This window comes from Thamnophis elegans, chromosome 8 (assembly GCF_009769535.1).
Source record: "Thamnophis elegans isolate rThaEle1 chromosome 8, rThaEle1.pri, whole genome shotgun sequence".
NCBI lineage: Eukaryota > Metazoa > Chordata > Lepidosauria > Squamata > Colubridae > Thamnophis > Thamnophis elegans.
In genome coordinates this window covers 78469882-78493657 of record NC_045548.1, presented here as the reverse complement: position 1 = coordinate 78493657, position 23776 = coordinate 78469882, and the positions used below count along the sequence as shown (strand labels likewise).

The 23776-nt window shown below is 46.7% G+C and overlaps 1 protein-coding gene across 1 annotated transcript; it reads left to right on the top strand.

Moving 5' to 3' along the window:
- Window positions 1-2012: 2012 nt before the first annotated feature.
- On the top strand, window positions 2013-23434 carry TOP1MT (DNA topoisomerase I mitochondrial). Its single transcript, XM_032222985.1, has 14 exons — window positions 2013-2299; window positions 4032-4147; window positions 5216-5337; window positions 7089-7211; window positions 7574-7761; window positions 9779-9923; window positions 11667-11810; window positions 12533-12718; window positions 15166-15234; window positions 16360-16474; window positions 18420-18547; window positions 19974-20068; window positions 21437-21586; window positions 23110-23434. The coding sequence occupies exons 1-14, from the start codon at window positions 2184-2186 to the stop codon at window positions 23210-23212; spliced, it is 1800 nt and encodes a 599-aa protein (XP_032078876.1). The 5' UTR covers window positions 2013-2183; the 3' UTR covers window positions 23213-23434.
- Window positions 23435-23776: the final 342 nt, after the last annotated feature.

Below are 23776 nucleotides of genomic sequence, written 5' to 3'. Positions count from 1 at the left end.
AGTTAGTTTGAGGTAGGGTAAGATCGATCTATTGAATTTGCAAGGGTTTCTACATTTATTTACATATAAATATATAAATACAAATATATACTTATTTGTAAAGACATTGAAAAGCTGGGTAATAAGAATGGACAGTAAGTTATAAATCAAGTGTAGAAAAAATTGTAAGGCTTACAATGCAATAGCAATAGCAGTTAGACTTATATACCGCTTCATAGGGCTTTCAGCCCTCTCTAAGCGGTTTACAGAGTCAGCATATCGCCCCCAACAACAATCCGGGTCCTCATTTTACCCACCTCGGAAGGATGGAAGGCTGAGTCAACCCTGAGCCGGTGAGATTTGAACTGCAGAACTGCAGAACTAGCAGTCAGCTGAAGTAGCCTGCAGTACTTCACTCTAAGCACTGTGACACCTCAGCTCTTATTCCTTATCTATTCTATTTCATTCTATTCTATTCTGTATTTTCTATTCTTATAATATTTACAAGAAGCATCATAATTATTATAGTGCTTTGTTCCTGCTATACTTCTATTTATCCACTAGATGTCACCCAAGACCTCCGTTTTGAATTTCTGGCAGTTCTTTCAGTCTGGTGCCTTGGACTACGACTCCCAGAATGCATTGGTGTCTGGACTACAAGTCCCAGAAGGTGCTGCCACATTGAATTCTGTGGAATAGCCCATCTAGAAGAGAGCACAGAGTTGGAGCAAACTGTTAAAAGAGTCAACCTATGCATTGCTCATTAAAATAGCAATCACCTTCCAACAAAATTACTGGATGCATTAAAATTGCAATTTTGAATTGCAATTAAGAATCAGAAAGAAGCACCTTTTCCAAGTGACAGGTTTTATTACAGGATGAAAGCTTCGGGGATCGCTTAGAGTCCAGCTGATCCCAGCCTAAATCCTAACACAGTCCAGCCTGAAGTTTCTTTAAAACGTGAAGATGGGTGGACTTCAACTCCCAGAATTCCCCACCCTGCCTCTCTGTGCATCTGATGAAGGGAACTACAGCTGAATAAAACTTCTTTCTTTAAATATCAGATTTAGGTGTGGGAAAAGATGCCCCCAAATTTCTGAGCTTCTCTCCCCCTCTTGACTGATACGGGTCTCCTCCTCCTGGCAGGGGAATTCTGGGAGTTGAAGTCCACACATATTTACAACTCCTGGCTGGGGAATTCTGGGGGGAATGAATCCACCCACTTTAAAGCATGCTGGCTAGGGGATTCTGGGAGTTGAAGTCCACCCATCTAAAATCATGCTGGGTGGGGAATTCTGGGGGAATGAATCCACCCACCTTAAAGCCTGATAGCTGGGGAATTCTGGGAGTTGAAGTCCACACATATTTACAAGTCTTGGTTGGGGAATTCTGGGAGTTGAAGTCCACCCACTTTAAAGCATGCTGGCTGGGGAATTCTGGGAGCTAAAAGTCCACACATAGTTACAACTCCTGGCTGGGGAATTCTGGGGGAATGAATCCACCCACTTTAAAGCATGCTGGCTAGGGGATTCTGGGAGTTGAAGTCCACCCATCTAAAAGCATGCTGGGTGGGGGATTCTGGGGGAATGAATCCACCCACCTTAAAGCCTGATAGCTGGGGAATTCTGGGAGTTGAAGTCCACCCACCTTATTAAAGCCAAGATTGAGTAAAACAGTGTTTCTCAACCTTGGCAACTTGAAGATGTCCGGACTTCAACTCCCAGAATTCCCCAGCCAGCATGCTTTTAGATGGGTGGACTTCAACTCCCAGAATCCCCTAGCCAGCATGCTCCCAGAATTCTGGGAGTTGAAGTCCGGACATCTTCAAGTTGCCAAGGTTGAGAAACACTGGAGTAAAAACACTGGGTCACAGCATGACTTTCTGACTAAGGAGGACGCCTGTCTCTTTAAGGGAGCTCGATTGCTCTGGTATCGATTAGCTGCCCCTAAACCAGGAAATCCTTAAGAGGACTACATTTCCCAGGTGCCTCGGGATAATCCCATTGCACCGGAGCCTCCTAGCAAAGCGGGAGGCAGCATTTGGCGTGCGCTGCCTCGCTTTTGCATCATGCCTCGTGCAGGGAAAGGCACCACGCGAGCCCTGTTTAATTTTGCAAAATTTAATATTTATTTTTTTGAAAGCTAGGGATTGCACCATCTCACCCATGCACGTGGCCAGTTGGACATGACTGGGCTGGCAAGGCATGCTCAAGCATGGGCACAGCCTGGCACAGTGGGCGCGCTCTCCACGCCAGGTTGCGCCTCTGACTTTCACCCGGATTTGCGCCGCGTGGATCAGGGTCCTGGCCCCCAAAGCCAGGTACTGTGTTCAGGTTCTGCCAGGGTGTGTGTGTGTCGTGCAACGTGTTTTGCTGGTGTGGCATGGGGCGTGCGTGAGCGTGGAAGGCTCCCCAGCGTTGCTGGGCATAAAGCATGAAAGAGAAGGCTGGCTTGATTGCTCTTTATAATGATTTTCCATTGGATTTTGCTGCGTTTTTCTTAAAAGTGGGGTGCTAGAACTTCAAAGAGTAAGTGGTGAGATGAGGTCCCCCCAACCCCATGCCAACACTCTGCTAAGCAACCAATTGCCACAATAGTGTTACAACTATTTAGTTAGCCTGTATTACTATCCTCCTTCTCATCCTTCCTATTACCTATCTCCTTCTGTACTTGTGACTATAACTTTGTTGCTTGTAGCTGTATGGTTCATATTGGTTTATTTACTTTCCTAGTATGGTTTCCTAGTATCTTCCTTGTACCCTAACCACTTAGGACTATAACCGTGTTGCTTGTAACTTTGCAATTGATATTGTTTTATTTGTTTCCTGGTATGATTTGATTGCTTATTAGTGACCTATGATTATCGCTAAGCGTTGCATCTTGTGATTCGTGATGAATGTATTCTATAGTTCAGAAGCGATCTCCCCAAGTAGAAACAAAAGTACTTTTATATTCTTTTCTTGAATCAAAACAGTCAATTTTGCCATTCCAGCCATCAACATCTGCAACCATTCATCCATGGTGGGAATCGGGTTCCACCACAAAACCGCGGACGACAAAATCGCGCTCGACGAAAGCGCGTACGTGACGTCATCACAGCGCGATGAAAACATCGCGCTGTGATCGATAAATGTAAAAATAAAGTGAAAACCTTACCCTAACCCCCCCAAACCTAACCCTAAACCTAACCCTAACCCTTAACCTAACCCTAAATCTAACCCTTAACCTAACGCTAAACCTAACGCTAACCCTTAACCTAACGCTAAACGTAACCCTAATGCTCTAAACCTAAACCTAACCCTTAACCTAACCCTAACCCTAACCCTAAACCTAACCCTTACCTTCATGTGAATCGGCTTGCTTTAATTTTATTTTTATTTCAATTTTTAATTTTTTCGTCGCGCTGTGATGACGTCAAATGCGCGCTTTCGTCGAGCGTGATTTTGTCGTCCGCGGTTTTGACGGGTCACGGGGAATCGAAGTGTTCTTCCATATATATTTTTTTGCATGCAATAGAGTCTTGCTGCTGTCAACGTATATAATAACAGAATTCCAATTTCTTTTTTTCCTCCAGTTCTTTCTCCATTAAGCCCAAAAGGAAAAGTTCTGGTCATTTAAATAGAAATTCTTGCTGACATATATCCCAAACCTTTGATTTGGCCTGCAAGAAATTTACTTCTAAATCTCGAGAAAGAAGCTTAGCATCTTTGGAGTCCTTTGGATGGTGAATTCCTTCATTTCTCCCCTACTTCAACCCCCCCAATGTTCAACGTGCAAAACCATCGTTTTTGAGTTCCATGTTTATAATGAGAAGATTAGGGGGTTATAACTTTTTATCAGGCCTGAAACCCTAATGGGAACTTTGAGTATTATTTTGCCTTGGACTCTGATTTACTTTTGGATGCTGTTTGGAACCCTGAGACTTTTAAGAAGAGTTAGGATGTTAGGACTGAGGGGGGGAAAAAAGCAGGATTTAGGAATCAAACCATACACTCAAGAGGTTCTTGGTCTTCTCGGATGATGTTAACCCTTTCCAAACTTCCTCTCGCCAGGTGGGAAGAGGAGAAACGAGATGATGGGGTCAAATGGCATAAGTTGCACCACAAAGGACCCTACTTTGCTCCACCCTACCAGCCTCTGCCAAACTCCGTCAAGTTCTACTACAATGGTAAGTGGTCTTCTCTGGATTTGCATCTATGAAATATACTTTTTTATTTTCCATTTTCATAACATAAAATCGCATGTATACTATTACATAGACAATATCCTATTGTATTAAGTAGTAATTACATCAGTTCCTCTTGTCATCAACGCCCAGAAAGATAAAAAACCCATTATTGGCTCTTCTGCTCTCCATACACCTCTTTCTTCTGCCTCTCTCCTACCTCCTTTCTTCCCTCCATCATCCTTTCCTTCTCTACTTCCCCTTCCTTTCTCCTTCTCCTCTCTCTTCATTCCACTCCTCCTTACCCTCCTCATCTTCCCCCCTTACCCTCTCTCCTATCCCTCTCTTCCCATCTTTCTTCTCTCCTTTCCCTCTCTTCCTCTCATTCACTTGGTGTATTTCCGCTTCTGAGCAAACTCCATTCTATGTTGATGGTATTTATGCTTCCATATCAATATACTTAACATATCTTAGTTTTAAAGAAAAAAGAAGAGAAGACAGTATACATGTGCAATCATATTGCTTTAAAATCTAACACCCCTCGTCAAACCTAATATAGATCCCTCCCTCCCCCCCTCTCCCCCCAACCCTCCCCAGCCTTCCCTCCCCCGATTTCCCAGAACCCATACACGGTATAAATCTTTAACAAAAACAGTCTAGAATATATTTGAAAAAAGAATAGAAAATGTGTAACATCTTTACATTGAACTTAGCTCCTCCTTGCTAGGCTAACTTTGAACGATTTATATCATTCCTGATCTTAATCATAAGCTATCTGGAATTTCTTAGTCCCGTATTTATTTTGTATATAATCGATCCATTTTTTCCAGTCTCGTTTATATCTCTCATTTGAGTAGTCCTTAGGATATGCAGATATTTTAGCACCTTTGGGACAATCATGACTTGGATGACTTAGAATCTCTACAGACATCCAAGGTGGGGGAGAAGCTGGGTGTGGTGGCATCTCCTGAGCTTCGTAGATGGGTGGAGAGAAGAGCTGGTCCTTACTGGGATGGAAGGATAGCCAGGACCCCCACCTGATCACTACATGGTCACCCTCTTCTGTTGTAGGCAGGCCGATGAAACTTAGCCGGGCCGCTGAGGAAGTAGCGACGTTTTTCGCCAAGATGCTGGACCACGATTATACACGCAAGAAGATTTTCCGGGATAATTTTTTCTGTGACTGGATGCAGGTATCCACTGGGGAGGGGGTGGGGGTGGGGGGGCTATTTGGGAGATTGTTATAGTAGAAGTGCCCCTCCCTTCTCCCCCCCCAAAAGCAGAATGATGGAAAGGTGCAGCGGACAGATAGATAAAGTTGCTTAGGACACAAGTGTCCAAACTTGGCAACTTTAAGACTTGTGGACTTCAAGCCCCAGAATTAAACTTTTAAGACTTGTGGACTTCAACTCCCAGAATTCAACTTTAAGACTTGTGGACTTAAACTCCCAGAATTCAACTTTAAGACTTGTGGATTTCAACTCCCAAAATTCAACTTTAAGACTTGTGGATTTCAACTCCCATAATTCAGCTTTAAGACTTGTGGACTTCAACTCCCAGATTTCAGCTTTAAGACTTATGGATTTCAACTCCCAGAATTCAACTTTAAGATTTGTGGATTTCAACTCCCAGAATTCAACGTTAAGACTTGTGGACTTCAGCTCCCAGAATTCAACTTTTAAGACTTGTGGACTTCAACTCCCAGAATTCAACTTTAAGATTTGTGGACTTCAACTCCCAGAATTCAATGTTAAGACTTGTGGACTTCAACTCCCAGAATTCAACTTTTAAGACTTGTGGACTTCAACTCCCAGAATTCAGCTTTAAGACTTGTGGATTTCACTTCCACAAGTCTTAAAGTTGCAAAGTTTGGAGAGCCCTGGCGTAGAAATCCTTCTTGCTAACTCTTTCTTTGATATCTGCTTCTTCAAGTGGTTATATTAGCTAGGGGATTCTGGGAATTGAAGTCCACACTTCTCAAAGTAGTCATGCTGGTTAGACCAATTCTGGGAATCGAAGTCCATACTTCTTAAAAGTAAGGCATGTTGTCTGGGGAATTTTGGGGAGTTGAAGTCCACATGGCTTAAAGAAGCCATGTTCCACGGGAAATTCTGGGAGTTGAAGTCCATACTTAATGTTGCCATGCTGTCTGTGTGTCAGGCCTGCAGCCATATTTTCTTTTGAATCTTTGGCCTGCCACAATTTCTATTATTCTATTAGGCATTTTCTTTTCCTTTTTTTTTTTTTTAAAAAAAAAGCTTTTTATTTTTCCCTTTCAAATTCATTCATAGATATACATTCTTATAATTGCTGTTTAACATTTTATCTACTCATCATTAGCCTCTATGCTCATTTTTGCACACATATATAATACAGTTCACGTCCCTTTCTTGCAACCCCATTTTTTTTTTGCAACAACCTTATTCCTTCTATCTTCTCAACCTCCTTTCTCTTCTATTATTCATTTTCTATGGTGGGAAAACGGGAGTGGGGATTGTAAGGAGTGAGATGCTAGGTAGCCATAACAACATTCTTTCTAGGAAGACAAGGTCATCCTTCGTCTTTGCACCTCTGCACCTGACCGGAACTGAATGGGTGGAAGGGACCTTATGATGGACTTGTGAATGTGGGGGCAAGATCTTGAACTTTCAACTGGGTGGGGAAAACTGAGAAGCTTTCAGATTCGGATCTTCCCAGATGTGCCAACATGGCTCTCTTAATAAATTGGAAATTTGAGCAATACTTTCCCTTGGACTCTGATTTAATTTGGGATGCTATTTGGAACCCCGACATTAACCCGAATCTGACACTATGGGATTCTTCTGGTTGCCAATAAAGTTGCCAAGATTGATGAAGACTGGTTTTAAAAGGTATCTTACTGAACTTGTTTTCTAAGTTATGTACCGCTTTAGCACTTAGATGGCCGCCTCCTTTTCCCGTGTAGGTGATGACTCCACAGGAGAGGAAGAAAATCAAAGACCTGAAGAGGTGCGATTTCAGCGACATCCATAACTACTTTCTGGAAAAGCAAGAAGCCCAGAAGGCTTTGCCCAAGGAAGAGAAACAGGTGTGTAGACATGATTGACATTGGTAGAACCTGAGGTCTTTTTCACTCTTGTTGAAAAACGCGAGCAAAGCAAACCGGTTGTTACATCGGTTGAATCCCATCAATGAATAAGACTCTGCATTGGTGACAGGAAGGGCAATGGGCCAGTAAACACTTAGCTTCATTCAGTTGTCCATCGCGCAAGGGATTATGGGGTCAAAAGTTGATGATGAGTGATTCACTTAACAGCTGCGGCAAGAAAGGTGGTAAAATGGAGCAAACTCACTTAGCTAATGTTTTACTTAGCGACAGAAGTTTTGGGCTCACTTGTCGGTTGCAAATCGAGGATTGGCTGTAATCCCCTTTGTCTCTCCTTTTAATAGAGGTTGAAAGAGGAGGCAGAAAGAATCCAAGAGGAATACGGTTACTGCGTAATTGATGGGCATCGGGAGAAGATCGGGAATTTCAAAACCGAACCTCCGGGTTTATTCCGGGGCCGTGGGGATCACCCCAAAATGGGGATGCTGAAGAAGAGGATAATGCCGGAAGACATCATCATCAATTGCAGCAAGTGAGTCTGGAATTGTGCAACGATGGTGTCAACTCATCAAGTTGCCATGGTGAGGAAAGGGGTGGGGGAGAGCGCATTCCACGCATACCTTTGGCTAGAGTCGGATCTCAGCAGACTTGTGAGGGGTGCACCTCGTTGGAGAATGTGATTCATGACACAGACTGAGGGGAGGGAAGAAACGAGCAATGTTCAGCCATAATTTAAATGAGGTCAGATCTGACTGCAATGGGGTATTACCGAAATGTGTTCCTAATAAATGACTGGTTTTCTTTTGAAACTTGGCTCAAGGCTCGTGAATCAATTAGGACATCTGTGGGAAACCTGACAGATGGGTCTGTGGGCAGCGATTCCGAAGCTTGGCAATTTTTAGGATGGGTGGACGTCAACTCCCAGAATGCGCCAGCCAGCATGCTTTAAGATTGAGTGAAGGACTTGATGTTCTCACTTCCTCCCTCCTCCTTATTTAAAAATTCCGTTCTGGTTAATTGAAAGGGAGCGAGTTTGCTGTAGTAGTTAAGTAGTAGTTAAGACAACGGGCTTAGAGACGGTGAGGTCTAGTCCTGCCTTAGTCCTGAAAGCTGGCTGGGTGACTTTTGGCAATCTCTGGAAGATTGTGAGTTTTAGTCCTGTCTTAAAGCTGTTGGCTTTGAATCAGGAGACAGTGAGTTCTAGTCCAACTTTAGGCATGGAAGCTGGCTGGGTAACTTTGGGCCAATCCCTAGAGGACTACGAGTTCTAGTCCTGTCTTAGGTATGAAAGCCAGTTGGGAGACTTTGGATCAATCGTTAGGAGACAGTAAGTTTTAGTTCAGCTTTAGGCATGAACTTGGTCCAATCACCAGGAGATGGTGAGGTCTAGTCCTACCTTAGGCATGAAAGCCAGTTGGGTGACCTTGGGCCTATCAATAGGAGATGGTGAGTTCTAGTCCAACTTAGGCATGGAAGCCAACTGGGTGGCTTTGGGCCAGTCACCAGGAGACGGTGAGTTCTAGTCCTGTCAGGCATGTGTGATTTTAGGCCAATCACCAGGAGACTGGGAGTTCTAGTCCCTCCTTAGGCATGAAAGCCCCCTGGGTGACTTTGGGCCAATCACCAGGAGACGATGAGTTCTAGTCCCATTTTGGGCATGAAAGCCAACTGGGTGACTTTGGGCCAATCGCCAGGAGACGGTGAGTTCTAGTCCCATTTTAGGCATGAAAGCCCGCTGTGTGACTTTAGGCCAATCGCCAGGAGGCTGGGAGTTCTAGTCCCGTCTTAGGCATGAAAGCCCGCTGTGTGACTTTAGGCCAATCGCCAGGAGGCTGGGAGTTCTAGTCCCATTTTAGGCATGAAAGCCCGCTGTGTGACTTTAGGCCAATCGCCAGGAGGCTGGGAGTTCTAGTCCCGTCTTAGGCATGAAAGCCAGCTGTGTGACTTTAGGCCAATCGCCAGGAGGCTGGGAGTTCTAGTCCCATTTTAGGCATGAAAGCCAGCTGGGTGACTTTAGGCCAATCGCCAGGAGCCTGGGAATTCTAGCCCTGTTCTGGGCATGAAAGCCAACTGGGTGACTTTGGGCCAATCACCAGGAGGCTGGGAATTCTAGTCCCGTCTTGGGCATGAAAGCCAGCTGTGTGACTTTAGGCCAATCGCCAGGAGGCTGGGAGTTCTAGTCCCGTCTTAGGCATGAAAGCCCGCTGTGTGACTTTAGGCCAATCGCCAGGAGGCTGGGAGTTCTAGTCCTGTCTTAGGCATGAAAGCCAGCTGGGTGACTTTGGGCCAATCGCCAGGAGGCTGGGAGTTCTAGTCCCGTCTTAGGCATGAAAGCCAGCTGGGTGACTTTAGGCCAATCGCCAGGAGGCCGGGAGTTCTAGCCCCGTCTTAGGCATGAAAGCCAGCTGGGGGACCCAATTCCTAACATAGAGTGGGGAGACTTGTAGGGGGGAAGGTCTCCACCCTGCTTGAACAGCCCCGTTGCTCTCCTGCTGCTTCCTTTTTAACCTTTCAACCCTTCCTGTGGTTTTTTCCCTTCTCCCTCCCAGAGACTCAAAGGCCCCCCGGCCTCCACGAGGCCACCAGTGGAGGGAAGTCAGGTGCGACAACACCGTCACCTGGCTGGCCTCCTGGACAGAGAACATCCAGGGCTCCATCAAATACATCATGTTGAACCCGAGTTCGAAGCTGAAGGTGAGTCCCATCGTTACCTGCTTTCGGAGTTGGTCTCTCAGTTCCTGTTAGGTACAGGTGGATCTATACTTTCCACAGTTCACTTCGTGACCTTTTGAAGTTACGACGATTTCTGTCTTTCTGTCCCTTTCTCCCTCTCCTCTTTCTCTCTCTGTCACTGTTCCTCTCCCTCTCTTTTTCTCTCTCTCCTCTCTTTCTCTGTCTTTTTCTCTCTCCCCCCTCTCCTCTCTCTCTATGCCCTCTTTCTTTCTGTCTCTCTCCCTTCTCTCTGTCTCTCTCTCTCTCTCAACCTCCATCCCTCTCTCTTTTTCTCTATCCTCTCCTTTCTTTATCTCTCTGTCTCTCCCCTTCTGTCTCTGCTTCTCTCTCTCTTTCTCTCCTCTCCCTTGTTGTCTCTCTGCCTCTCTTTCCTCTCTTTCTGTCTTTCTGTCTCTCCCCTTCTGTCTCTGCTTCTCTCTCTCCTTTCTCTTTCCCTCTTTCCCCCCTCTCTGTCTCTCTTTCCCTCTCTCTCTGTTTCTCTTTCTCTCTCTCCTCTCTGTCTTTCTTTCTGTCTCTCTCCTTTTCTCTGCTTTTCTCTCTCTCTCCTTTCTCTTTCCCTCTTCCCCCCCTCTCTGTCTCTTTCCCTCTTTCCCTCTCTCTTTCTGTTTCTCTCCTTCTGTCTCTGCTTCTTTCTCTCTCCTTTCTCTTTCCCTCTTTCCTCCCTCTCTCTGTCTCTCTTTCCCTCTTTCCCTCTCTCTTTCTGTTTCTCTCCTTCTGTCTCTGCTTCTTTCTCTCTCCTTTCTCTTTCCCTCTTTCCTCCCTCTCTCTGTCTCTCTTTCCCTCTTTCCTCCCTCTCTCTGTCTCTCCTTCGTCTCTGCTCTTCTCTTCCTCTCTTTCCCTCTCTCCCTCTTCTGGTTTCCTCTTCCCTCTCTCTTTCTGTTCTCTCCTTCTGTCTGTTCTCTCTCTCCTTTCTCTTTCCCTCTTTCCTCCCTCTCTCTGTCTCTCTTTCCCTCTTTCCCTCTCTCTTTCTGTTTCTCTCCTTCTGTCTCTGCTTCTTTCTCTCTCCTTTCTCTTTCCCTCTTTCCTCCCTCTCTCTGTCTCTCTTTCCCTCTTTCCCTCTCTCTTTCTGTTTCTCTCCTTCTGTCTCTGCTTCTCTCTCTCTCCTTTCTCTTTCCCTCTTTCCTCCCTCTCTCTGTCTCTCTTTCCCTCTTTTCCATCTCTCTTTTCTGTTTCTCCTCCTCTGTCTCTGCTTCTCTCCTCTCTCCTTTCTCTTTCCCTCTTTCCTCCCTCTCTCTGTCTCTCTTCCCCTCTTTTCTCTCTCCTTCTCCTCTGTCTTCTCTTTCTGTCTCTCTCCTCTCTGCTCCTCTTCTCTCCTTTCCTCTTTCCCTCTTTCCATCTCTCTCTGTCTCTTCTCTCTCTCTCTCCTCTCGGCTTCTCTCCTTCTCTTTCCCTCTTTCTCCCCCTTCTGTCTCTTTTTCCCTCTCTCTTTCTGTGTCTCTTTCTGGCTCTCTCCTTCTTCTCGTCTCTGCCTTCTCCTCATCTCCTCTCTTTCTCTCCTCTTTCTCTTTTTGTGTCTACTGTCTCTCTTTTTTACACTCCTCCTTCCTCTTTCTCTCTTTCTGTCTCTCCCCTTCTGTCTCTGCTTCTCTCTCTCTCTCTCTCATCTCTTCTCTCTCTCTCTCTCTCTTTCTCTCTCTCTCTCACACACACACACGCACGCCTTTGCAAAAATGCTAGTCTCACAACAGTCCCCTTTTCTTCTAGGGCGAGAAAGACTGGCAGAAATACGAAGTGGCTCGTCGGTTGAAGAAGCTGGTTCACCGGATCCGACGCCAGTACCGGGCCGACTGGAAATCCAAGGAGCTGAAGAAGCGGCAAATATCCGTGGCCCTGTATTTCATCGATAAGGTAAGGGCATTGCAGCCCAGGTGGTTGGCATCCTTCCCTGCACCTCTTCCCAAAGACCACGTGGGTGGACAGGAAGCCCACCGAGGAGAATATTTGTAACTTGGGGGTTTGACCGGTGGGGTCCTCGGTTTTGTCCGAGTTTAGTTGTCTTCTTGCAGACGTTTCATGACCCAACTAAGGAACGTCATCAGGGCGTTTTTTTTTGAACTATTACCATCTGACAGCCGGTACAGGATAATAAAAACTAAAGACAAGCAGGCTGAAAAACAGCTTCCATCCCAGGGCAGGAACGATATTGCATTCTGTTGTATAGTGCAATATTAATAAATTAGCCGAGGTGGCACGGTGGTTAAATGAAGCACTGCAGGCTACTTCAGCTGACTGTTATCTGCAGTTCAGCGGTTCAAATCTCACCGGCTCAGGGTTGACTCAGCCTTCCATCCTTCCGAGGTGGGTGAAATGAGGACCCGGATTGTTGTTGGGGGCGATATGCTGACTCTGTAAACCGCTTAGAGAGGGCTGAAAGCCCTATGAAGCGGTATATAAGTCGAACTGCTATTGCTATTAATGCAATATCAGGGGCTTTTAATTCAATTGTGACGGATGTGTGTTTGTGGTTTTTTTTAATGTGTGATGTACACTAAAGGCAGCATTTAGTTTCGTGGTACGAGGGGCAGCGACAATAAAGTGAACGATTCCCCCCCTCCTTTGTCTCCTTCCAGCTGGCCCTGAGGGCGGGGAATGAGAAAGAGGAAGGGGAGACGGCCGACACGGTGGGCTGCTGCTCTTTGCGAGTAGAGCACATCGCTCTGAACTCACGGCAGGGCGGCAAGGAGAACGTGGTGGAGTTCGACTTCCTGGGCAAGGACTGCATCCGTTACTACAACAAGGTGTCCGTGGAGAAGCAGGTGAGCTAAGGGGTGGCCCCGATCCAACTGGGCGCTTCCAAAGAGCGTAACGCGGAGAGCTTAGGCCAGAGGTGTCAAACTCACGGCCCGGGGGCCGAATCCAGCCCGCCGAGTGTTTAGATCTGGCCCGTGTTGCCACCATGGAAACAGTGAAGGACCGGGCTGCGGTGTCTCTGCCAGCAAAAATAGATTCCTGAGCTCCGCTTTTGGCTGCGATGGCCTCCTGCAACCCTCTGGTCCCTTTCCGAACTTCCGGTAGGCCTGTTTTTCGCCCTCCCCAGGCTCCGGAGGCTTTTTTGGAGCCTGGGGAGGGCGAAAACGGACTCTCTTGGCCCTCTGGGGAGGCCGAAAATCAGCTGGCCGCTGGGTGCATGGGTGCTGGAGCTGACATAGGGCAACGGCTCGCGTGCCCTCAGAGATGGCTCCGTGTGCCACCCATGACACATGCGCCATAGGTTTTCCTTCACAGTTCTAATATTTCACAATGGAAATGCACCAGAGCTATTAGGGATCTATTGCCTACCAGGCCTGACCTGGATAATTGTTCAGAACATTGCAAAAACTTCCTTGTCCTGTAAGGCCTTCAAATCCCAGAAGAGATTAGAGAAGAATGTTGTTTGCCTAAAGACATTTGATGCCATCTCCCGGACTGCTGTATTGCATTATATTATGGCGTTCTGTTTATTTGGAATTTCATTGATTTCCCGTTTTCATTTATGGATTTGTACATAACTTAGAGTCTATCAGGAGTGGAACTCTACGTAACAAGCTGTCAACATCCAGCTCAAGAATCCAAATCAGACTCCCCTTTCATTCCGTTTCCCCAAAAAATCTTACTGTTTAATGAATACACTGCAGGGTAACGTCGAAGCAGAACTAACTCTGAAGTTCCCAGACACCAGTTCATAGAATTAAACAATAATTTCCCCAGCCCAACCTCTCACATAGTCCATGGAAACAAGTTCTCTTTGTTTACGGGAACCGTCTGCTTCAACGCGGCACCTGCTACGGTGTCCTTGAAAAGGTTTCAGGCTCTCACCGCCTTCAGCAGAAGCGTGGAGGTTTCGTTTCTCCATCTAACCTGTTCTAAAGCAACACCTCCTCCCCTTACTCAAGTGGCAAGTTGAAAAGAAGAGACACGTAGCTGCAATCGTTTCACACTTGACTGGCCTTCCCCCCCCCCCTCCCCCCGAAAGAAGAATGGATCTGGAAATATACAGATAGAAATGATTTTAATCACCTAATCTTCCCCCCTCACCTGGGTCGTTCAGGGTATCTAGAATGGAATTTCTTTATCATCTTAGCTGCTCTAACGTTATTCATTGGTACCCATTGTGTCTCTGCAAAGAGGGTATCCTTTCTGCTGTGGCCTCCCGGCGGCCAGCGGAGCTGAAAGCAGAGTCGGACAGTGAGGAGGTTGGGGAGGACCATGGGCCAGTCCTGGAGTCTGGGGAAGGCTCGGACGAGGGCTCTGCATCAGAGGCAGAGAGGGAGCTAGACAGCAGCGAGGCAGAGGAACAGCTGGAGCCTGTTCCCAGTATGCGCATGCGCGGAGCTTCCAGAAGACAACAATTAAGAAAGCAGGGTTGATTTAAGAGTAAAACCACACCTTGGAGGTGATTGGCCCCTCCCAAAAGGGTTTTTTTTTGTATAAAGTTTTTTTATTTTTTTAACACACATAAATTCCATTTTCAATTAAACAATGTGTTGTCTGGGTGCAAATAGTTTGAAGGATGGCCATAATGTTTACAACAATATTCACAACATTGACATTCTATAACAATAAAAATAATAATCATAATATTTACTTTTCTACCCCCCCTTTATTTCATTAATCTTTTTCTTACGTTTCCACGTTTCTAACTTCTGTTTTTGTTATCTAACCATTGATAAAATAAATCCCATATTATAAAATATTCAGTCCGTTCCTTTTCCTTAATTGCAAGTGTTAATCTATCCATTTCTGCACATCCTGTTGCTGTAAATTTTTTGAGGCCCTTATTGTGAAATCTGCCAGTTTGTTGCAGAAATCAAATCCAGAAAGCGTAACTGATTCAGCAGGATTCATTAACTTCTTTATATACATAATAATGCATGAGTAAATGTACAATACCAATAGTGGATTCTCCAACTTGGTAGTAGTTACAGGCAAAACACAGGCAAAGGAGAGTTGGGTTTCCGTTCAGAGTTCAGAGCTTAATACAGACTAGATTAGTTCTCTTGCACAGACTCAGAGCTACATAGGTAAGCCACGCCCAAGCTCCGAGCCATCTGGCGTGGCTCTCAGTCACCAAATAGTTCCCACTGGCTGACCCAGTTGCCATGCCTATACATGGGCTGACCTTATTACCATGTCCTCCTATTCCAGCCAGCCCCCAATGGCTGACCTGTTGCTATGTCCTATTCCAGTTCATGAATATTCTGACACAATCTGTCTTTGCTGTAAGGTGTTCAAGAACTTGCAGTTATTCATGGAGGAGAAAGAACCGGGGGACAGCCTCTTCGATAAGCTTTCTGTAAGTGCACGTTGTCTGTCTTGAATTTTGTACTCCTGTCTGTCTTCCTTGTTTTCCTTCAGAGAGTACATTTGTATTCTACTTCATTAGGTCTGAGGGAGAACGGAATGATGAGGTCCATCGTTGAATCCAGGACGTGGTGATGTGAAATTATTTGATGACTCAGTTTGCTTAAGCACATGGGGATCTGTTGTGGCCCAGCAGGTGCCGTTGGAGCTGCCACCAGACTCCGACAGCGAGGGGCCCTCTGAGTCGGCTCTGGAGGAGGTAGAGGACCCTGGACAGGGTTCCGACTCCGAGCAGGGCGCAGAGAGACTGGTTGGCCACCAGGTGGCGCCTGAGCCTTGGACCAGTGGGGAGGAGACAAGGGAGAGTGATCCAGAAGCCAGCAGTGCGTTGTTGGACTCATGCTTAATGGAGAAGAACCTGCCATTTATGAAATTACACAGTAATCTTACGATTGGGTGAAGTTTCAATAGGGGGGAATGATGCAGTAGGGGTATTATAGCTATTATGCTGTTTGCATAAGAAACAGGCTGTTTGCTTTTTTGTTGCAAGGAGGCAAATTGCTGTGAGGCAGAGACAGATTTTCTTTTCTTGTTTTCCTCCCCAAATTATACTTCAGAGCGTCTTACACTCTGAAAAATACGGTAATTATGTAGAATAGGTTTTTTTTTTTAAAAAATCATACATTTGCATTTCAATTCAAAGTGTCATGATCTCCTTATTCCAGGGATCTCCAGATTTGGCAACTTTAAGACTTCTGGACTTTAACTCCCAGAATTCCCCAGCCAGCCATTTTAAGTCTTAATGTTGCCAATTTTGGAGGAAACCCCCCCCTGTCCCAATCCATATGTGGTAGAACTGGCCTCCATTACCACCACAAAACTCTTTAGCAATCTTTATCCTGGATTAAAAATGATGGGAAGTGGATTAATGCCAATCCTACAACTACCTTTTAGGAAGAAAGGAATTATTTGAGAGTTGGAGGAAAGATAACGGCTATTCATGAATTAAATTTCTATCTGGACCTTCCTGAAATTGAAAGTCAACTGAGAGCTCTTACAAGGGCCACTGTTTTTCCTGCTCCTCTTCTCTAACTTTACTCCCCACTTGCCTTTCCAGACAACAACGCTGAACAAACATCTCCAGGACCTGATGGATGGATTGACAGCGAAGGTCTTCCGGACTTACAACGCGTCCATCACGCTGCAGGAACAGCTCGATGCGCTGACCAATGGTAAAACCAAATTGACACACCACATCCTAAGGTGTTCAGCTTTGGGGCCTCTGTTAACCCTGGCGGAATTTTTCAGCGCCTCTGGAGAACTTTTGATGGGGCGTATTTTGGGGATTGAACAGATGAATGGATTCACATTCCAAGGGGTGACGAGGTGGCTCAGTGGCTTAATGATGCTGGAGATGGTCTCTGCTCCAGCGGTTTGCGTGGCAAGGTGAGATCCCGTCACTCAGCTTCCACTTCTGTCCACCTAGCAGTTCGAGAGCCTTTTCTATGCAAGTAGATAAATGGGTACCACTTTGGTGGGAAGACACAGAGTTGGTGCTCTGTGCAGGGAGTCAGATTCCTGCTGGCTCTGAACCTTCCCGGTTGTGACACCCATTTTTGGGGTGACTCCAATGGAGAGAGATTGCCCTAGGATAATGTTACGGGAAGAGCCACTCGTCCCTAGGATAATGTTACGGGAAGAGCCACTCGTCTTCCTGGTGCGAAGCCAGCATGCTCACCTGTGACGCACAAAGGGAAGTAGACTTGTAGAAAATTGCAGCTACATATCCTAATCAGTTCATTGGCACTTAGTCTTCCTCTGATGCTAAGAGGAAGGGGATTGGGAGAGAAATTTCATGAAACTTTCTCTTGTGAAGGACACTGTCAGTTTGATCACATTGATTACAGTTAATCAGAGAACAAGTTGCCTCCATAAGGGGTTGGTGCTCCATCACTGGAGGCTTTTAAGAAGAGATAGGACAGTTTGTCCAGGATGATATAGGGCTTCTTGTTTGGGATTGGACTAGAAGGTATAAATTAACAGAGTTGGAAGGGACTTTGGAGATCATCTAGTCCAACCCCCTGCCCAAGCAGGAGATTCTGTTGTGGCCCGGCAGGAGCCGTTGGAGCTGCCGCCAGACTCCGACAGCGAGGGGTCTTATGAGTCAGCCCTGGAGGAGGTAGAGGACCCTGGACAGGGTGTCGACTCCGAGCAGGGCGAGAAGAGACTGGTTGGCCACCTGGTGGCAGCAGAGCATTGGATCAAAGGGAGTGTTCAGGAAAACATTTGGGAGTTGTATCAGGATGCATGCAGGCGCAGGGCTACTCAACGGAGTAACTACAGGAGGTGACTACGAATAGCTGATGCTGATCAAGATCCCCTCCTGCTGATAAAAAGAGACTGCTGGTGCCACGCCCTGGTTGCAGAAGTCAACGTTTTCGTTCTTCTTCTCGTTCGCGTTCACAAACCGAGAGAAGCCAACTTGGATAAGTGGCTTGATAAGAGAAGCCGGGTTTTCAGTGTTGTGTGAGTTATAGGAAATCTGCCAGAGCTATTATCTTTGTTTATTTGGGCTTGCAGCCAACAAGAGCTTGGACTGATTGAAACATTATTTTGTACGTCTGTTTGGCTTTCGTTCCCGGACGGAGAAGGGGTGGGTCAGAACAAGATTCTATATCATTTCTGACAGATGGCAATCCAATCTCTCCTTGTAAGCCTCCAGTGATGAAGCTCCCACAACTTCCGAAGGGAAATTCTGTTCCATGGGTTGATTGTTCTCACTGTCAGGAAATTCCTCCTTATTTCCAGGTTGAATCTCTCCTTGATCAGTTTCCATCCATTGTTCCTTGTCTGGCCTTCAGGTGCTTTGGAGAATAGCTTGGCCCCCACCTCTCCGTGACACTCCCTCAAATATTGGAAGACTGCTATCATGTCTCCCCTGGTCCTTCTTTTCATTAAACTGGACAGACCCAGTTCCTGCAACCGTTCTTCGTATGTTTGAGTCCCAAGTCCCCAAATCATCCTGGTTGCTCTTCTCTGCACTTTGTCTAGATTCTCAACAACTTTTTTATAGTGTGGTGACCAAAACTAGATGCAGGATTCTAGGTGTGGCATTATATCACTTGATCTTGATCGTCTTGAGTCTTTGAGCTAATTTCCCACACTTTGTACCCACAGAGAAGGACAGCTTGGCTGCTAAGCTCCTCTCCTACAACCGAGCCAACCGAGCCGTCGCCGTTTTGTGCAACCATCAGCGGGCAACTCCAAAGACCTACGAAAAATCCATGAAGAACCTCCAGGCGAAGGTGAGGCAGTCAAAGGGGAGACGGAGACACACATGCATTTTGCTGGAGACGTCTACGTAATAGCAATAGCAATAGCAATAGCAGTTAGACTTATATACTGCTTCATAGGGCTTTCAGCCCTCTCTAAGCAGTTTACAGAATCAGCATATTGCCCCCAACAACAATCCGGCTCCTCATTTTACCCACCTCGGAAGGAGGGAAGGCTGAGTCAACCTTGAGCCTTGGATGGATAGATAATAGATAAGATAGATATAGATGATGATAGATAGATAGATAGATAGATAGATAGATAGATAGATAGATAGATAGATAGATAGATAGATAGATAGCAATAGCAATAGCAGTTAGACTTATCTACCGCTTCATAGGGCTTTCAGCCCTCTCTAAGCGGTTTACAGAGTCAGCACATTGCCCCCAACAACAATCCGGGTCCTCATTTTACCCACCTCGGAAGGATGGAAGGCTGAGTCAACCCTGAGCCGGTGAGATTTGAACAGCCGAACTGCAGAACTGCAGTCAGCTGAAGTAGCCTGCAGTGCTGCATTTAACCACTGCGCCACCTCGGCTCTTCTATCTGCTTCCTCACAGGCCAGAATTTTTCTAGTTATGTCTAACTCTGATGGGATACTTTCTTTTTTCCAACACTGCGCATAGGTTATTCGCGCCGCAGTCAATGCATGGATAACTAAATAGGGCATGCCCTTCTTATACCCCTCTGGTATTATGCCTAGGAGGAAAATTTCTGGTTTGAACAGAATTTGATCTCCCGCCATTTGTTCCAGCCATAATTCTATCATTCTCCAATATCTCTTTGCCTTATGGCATGTCCACCACATTTGATGTTGTTGTTAGTTACAAAGTCATTCTCGACCCATCGTGACCCTATGGACCATGTTCCTCCAGGCCTTTCTGTCCTCTATCATCCTCCGGAGTCCATTTAAGCTCAGGCCGACTGCTTCAGTGACTCCATCCAGCCACCTCCTTCTCTGCCGTCCCCTTCTTCTTCTTTTGCCCTCCATCGTTCCCAGCATGAGGCTCTTCTCCAGGGAGTCCTTCTTCCTTCTCATCAGGTGGCCAAAGCATTTGAGTTTCCTCTTCAGGATCTGGCCTTCTAAAGAGCAGTCAGGGTTGATCATCTCCAGGACTGACCGGTTGGATGGCCTTGCAGTCCAAGGGAGTTAATGCAGGAGTCTTCTTCTCCAGCACCAGAGTTCAAAGGCCTCCATTCTTTGGCACTCAGCCTTTCTTATGGTCCAACCTTCACAGCCATCCATGGCAACTGGGAAAACCATCGCCTTGATTAGATGGACTTGTGTTGTCAGGGTGATGTCTCTGCTTTTGAGGATGCTGTCTAGATTTGCTACATCTTTCCTCCCCAGGAACAAGCGTCTTTTAATTTCTTGGCTTACTCCTCTTGTATTTCTAGATAGACGCCAGAAAGTGTCAGCTTTCCGATGCAAAAGTGGGGCTGAGAAAAGCCAGGGCGGAGCACAAATGCAAGAAAGAGGCGAAATCCAAAGCGTGAGTGAAAATCTTGGTTCTGTTGAGGCTGACGGTGTTTAATCTCAGCGATGGCTGTCCCTCCTCATTCTCGTTGAAAGGCATGTGGATATACGCCCATGTGAGAAGGTTCAGTCTAGTGGGGAAAACACCAGGTTAGAAACCAGGAGATGTGAGTTCAAGTCCCGCGTTAGGCATGAAAGCCGTCTGGGTGACTTTGGGCCAATCACCAGGAGACTGGGAGTTCTAGTCCCTCCTTAGGCACGAAAGCCAGCCTGGTGACTTTGGGCCAATCACCAGGAGACTGGGAGTTCTAGTCCGTCCTTAGGCACGAAAGCCCCCTGGGTGACTTTGGGCCAATCACCAGGAGACTGGGAGTTCTAGTCCTGCTTTAGGCATGAAAGCCAATTGGGTGACTTTGGGCCAATCACCAGGAGACTGGGAGTTCTAGTCCTGCTTTAGGCATGAAAGCCAATTGGGTGACTTTGGGCCAATCACCAGGAGACTGGGAGTTCTAGTCCCTCCTTAGGCATGAAAGCCCCCTGGGTGACTTTGGGCCAATCACCAGGAGACTGGGAGTTCTAGTCCCTCCTTAGGCATGAAAGCCCCCTGGGTGACTTTGGGCCAATCACCAGGAGACTGGGAGTTCTAGTCCCTCCTTAGGCATGAAAGCCAGCTGGGTGGCTTTGGGCCAATCACCAGGAGACTGGGAGTTCTAGTCCCTCCTTAGGCACGAAAGCCAGCTGGGTGACTTTGGGCCAATCACCAGGAGACTGGGAGTTCTAGTCCCTCCTTAGGCACGAAAGCCAGCTGGGTGGCTTTGGGCCAATCACCAGGAGACTGGGAGTTCTAGTCCCTCCTTAGGCACGAAAGCCAGCTGGGTGACTTTGGGCCAATCACCAGGAGACTGGGAGTTCTAGTCCCTCCTTAGGCACGAAAGCCCCCTGGGTGACTTTGGGCCAATCACCAGGAGACTGGGAGTTCTAGTCCTGCTTTAGGCATGAAAGCCAATTGGGTGACTTTGGGCCAATCACCAGGAGACTGGGAGTTCTAGTCCCTCCTTAGGCACGAAAGCCAACTGGGTGACTTTGGGCCAATCACCAGGAGACTGGGAGTTCTAGTCCTGCTTTAGGCATGAAAGCCAGCTGGGTGACTCTCGGCCAGCCATTCTTTCTTAGCCCACCCAGTCCAATTCGTGCCACAGGCCAGCCGGCCAATTCTTGCCACAACCAGTGGATCAATGCTCCTTCGATCCAAAGTCAGCATTGTGGGAATGCTGATTTTGAACCCCAAAGTCTTAAAATATGATTATAAAACAATTCCCCATCTTGGCTGGGGAATTCTGGAGCTTGAAATCTATCCATAAACGACCTCCCTGTTTTGCAACAGTGCTGTAGAGAAGAAGAAGAAACTGGTGAAGAAGATAGAAGAACAGCTGGCCAAGCTGAAATGCCAGGCCACCGACAGAGAGGAGAACAAGCAGATCGCCCTGGGCACCTCTAAGTTGAATTACCTGGACCCTCGCATCACCGTGGCCTGGTGGGTGAAGGGCAACTAGAAGGGCGTTTGAGAGGGAGGATGAAGGGTGGGGACGTTTAGGAGAAGGAGTGGCAGGATCTTGGGGGCAGAGTCAAGATAGGATTCAGCTTGGAATCCCTACGTCGTTGTTGTTAGTTGCAAAGTCGTGTCTGATCCATTGCAACCCCATGGAGAACGCTTCTCCAGGCCTTCCTGTCCTCTCCCATCCCCCGGAGTCCATTTGAGCTCACGCCTGTTGCTTCGGTGACTCCATCCAGCCACCTCCTTCTCTGCCGTCCCTTTCTTCTTCTTTTGCCCTCCATCGTTCCCAGCATTGGGCTCTTCTCCAGGAAGTCCTTCCTTCTCATTAGGTGGCCAAAGTCTTTGAGTTTCCCCTTCAGGATCTGGCCTTCTAAAGAGCAGCCAGGGTTGATCCTCCTGGGGGCTGGGGATGGCAAAAATGAGCGCAAAACGGCCCGTTTTTTGCTCGTTCCCCCCCCCCCCAGCCCCCAGGAGCACTTTGCAGGCCTCCCAAACCCTCTACATATCCATTTTTGTGAAGGGGGCGGGGTTTCAGGAAGCCAAAAGTATTAAGTGTATAAGACGCACCCAGATTATCACCCTCTTTTTTGGGGGTGCATCTTATACTCTGAAAAATACGGCAACCTAAGAAATGGTTGGACAATTGCAAAACATTTATGGGATTCGGTCTATCTACGTGGGAGAATGAGTGGCAGCATCCAGGGCAGTGGTGGGTTTCAAACATTTTTCGAACCTACTCTGTGGGTGTGGCCTCCTTTGTGGGCGTGGCTTGCTGGCCATGTGACCTGGTGGGAGTGGCTTGCTGGCCATGTGTTTTCTCTCTCTCTCTCTCCTTCCTTTTGTCTCTCTGTCCCTTTTTCCTTTTTTCTTTCATCTCTCACTTTTTCTTTCTTTTTTCTTTTATTCTTTTTTTCTTTTATTCTTTTTTTCTTTTTTCTTTTTTCCTTTTTTCCTTTTTTTCTTTTTTTCTTTTTTTCTTTCTTCCTTTCTTCCTTTCTTCCTTTCTTTCTCTTTCTCTTTCTGTGTGAGTGTCTCTGTGTGTGTGTCAGTGGTGGGTTTCAAAAATTTTTGGAGCCTTTTCAGTAAGTGGCCTGCTTTCTGGTGGAACCTCTTTTAAACGGTTCGGTAGATTTGACGAACCGGATTTGACGAACCGGTTCGGTAGATTTGACGAACCGGTTCGGTAGATTTGACGAACCGGTTCGGTAGATTTGACGAACCGGTTCTACCGAACTGGTGCGAACTGGTAGGAACCCACCTCTGATCCAGGGGTGGAGTCAAAAGAGGAACCAGCTTACAATCCCTACGTAGCCACAAACAAATCCAACCTCCCTTGAATTCAGTTAAACCTTTGTCTAAATCCCAGCAATCCTGACAGAACTGGAGCCCTGCTTAAAGTAGAAGCGCCTGTTTTGCCGTCGCGATCCTTTTAATTGCCTCCTGCATTTCTGCTTGGATGCTGATGTGTGTCCTTCCTTCTCCTCCGCATTCCTTGACTCCAGGTGCAAACGGTTTGATGTGCCCATCGAGAAGGTTTACAACAAAACTCAGCGAGAGAGGTTTGCCTGGGCCATCGCGATGGCGGATGAAGATTTTGTATTCTAAAGGAATCTAGGCTGCTCCCAGGTCGTTGTGAGTTGCTCGTTGGCATGATTTGTGTGCCTTTGCTAGCAGGGAGGGCCGTTTTGCACACACACAAAATACATCTAAAGGAGAATGGAGAGCCCATTGTTTCCTTTTCCGTGTAAAAGGGGAGACCGCCCTGTTTTATTTATTTACTAGCTGACAACCCGGTGTTGCCCCGGGTATTTATTTATAGGGGGAAAATGTCCGGACCAAATGTAATTTCTAATGTTGGATTTCCCCCCCCCTTGCCAGAGGAAGCCCCCTTGTGGAGTACTTGTGGAGTACTGTGAAGCCGTTACCACAGCAACTCCACTACGCTGTACAGTAGAAGCCATTTTATGGCAGTACAGTAGAAGCCATTTGAAGGCAGTACAGTAGAAGCCATTTGAAGGCACAACAAGCTGTATCGTAACAGAACACAACACCCCAAGCGGTGTTAAGGGTGTCTTACCCTCACGGTATTTTTTTCCAGAGAGTAAATCATCTGTGTACCAAGTTTGGTTGAAATTGCTCAAGGCGTTCCAGAGTTTATATATATATATA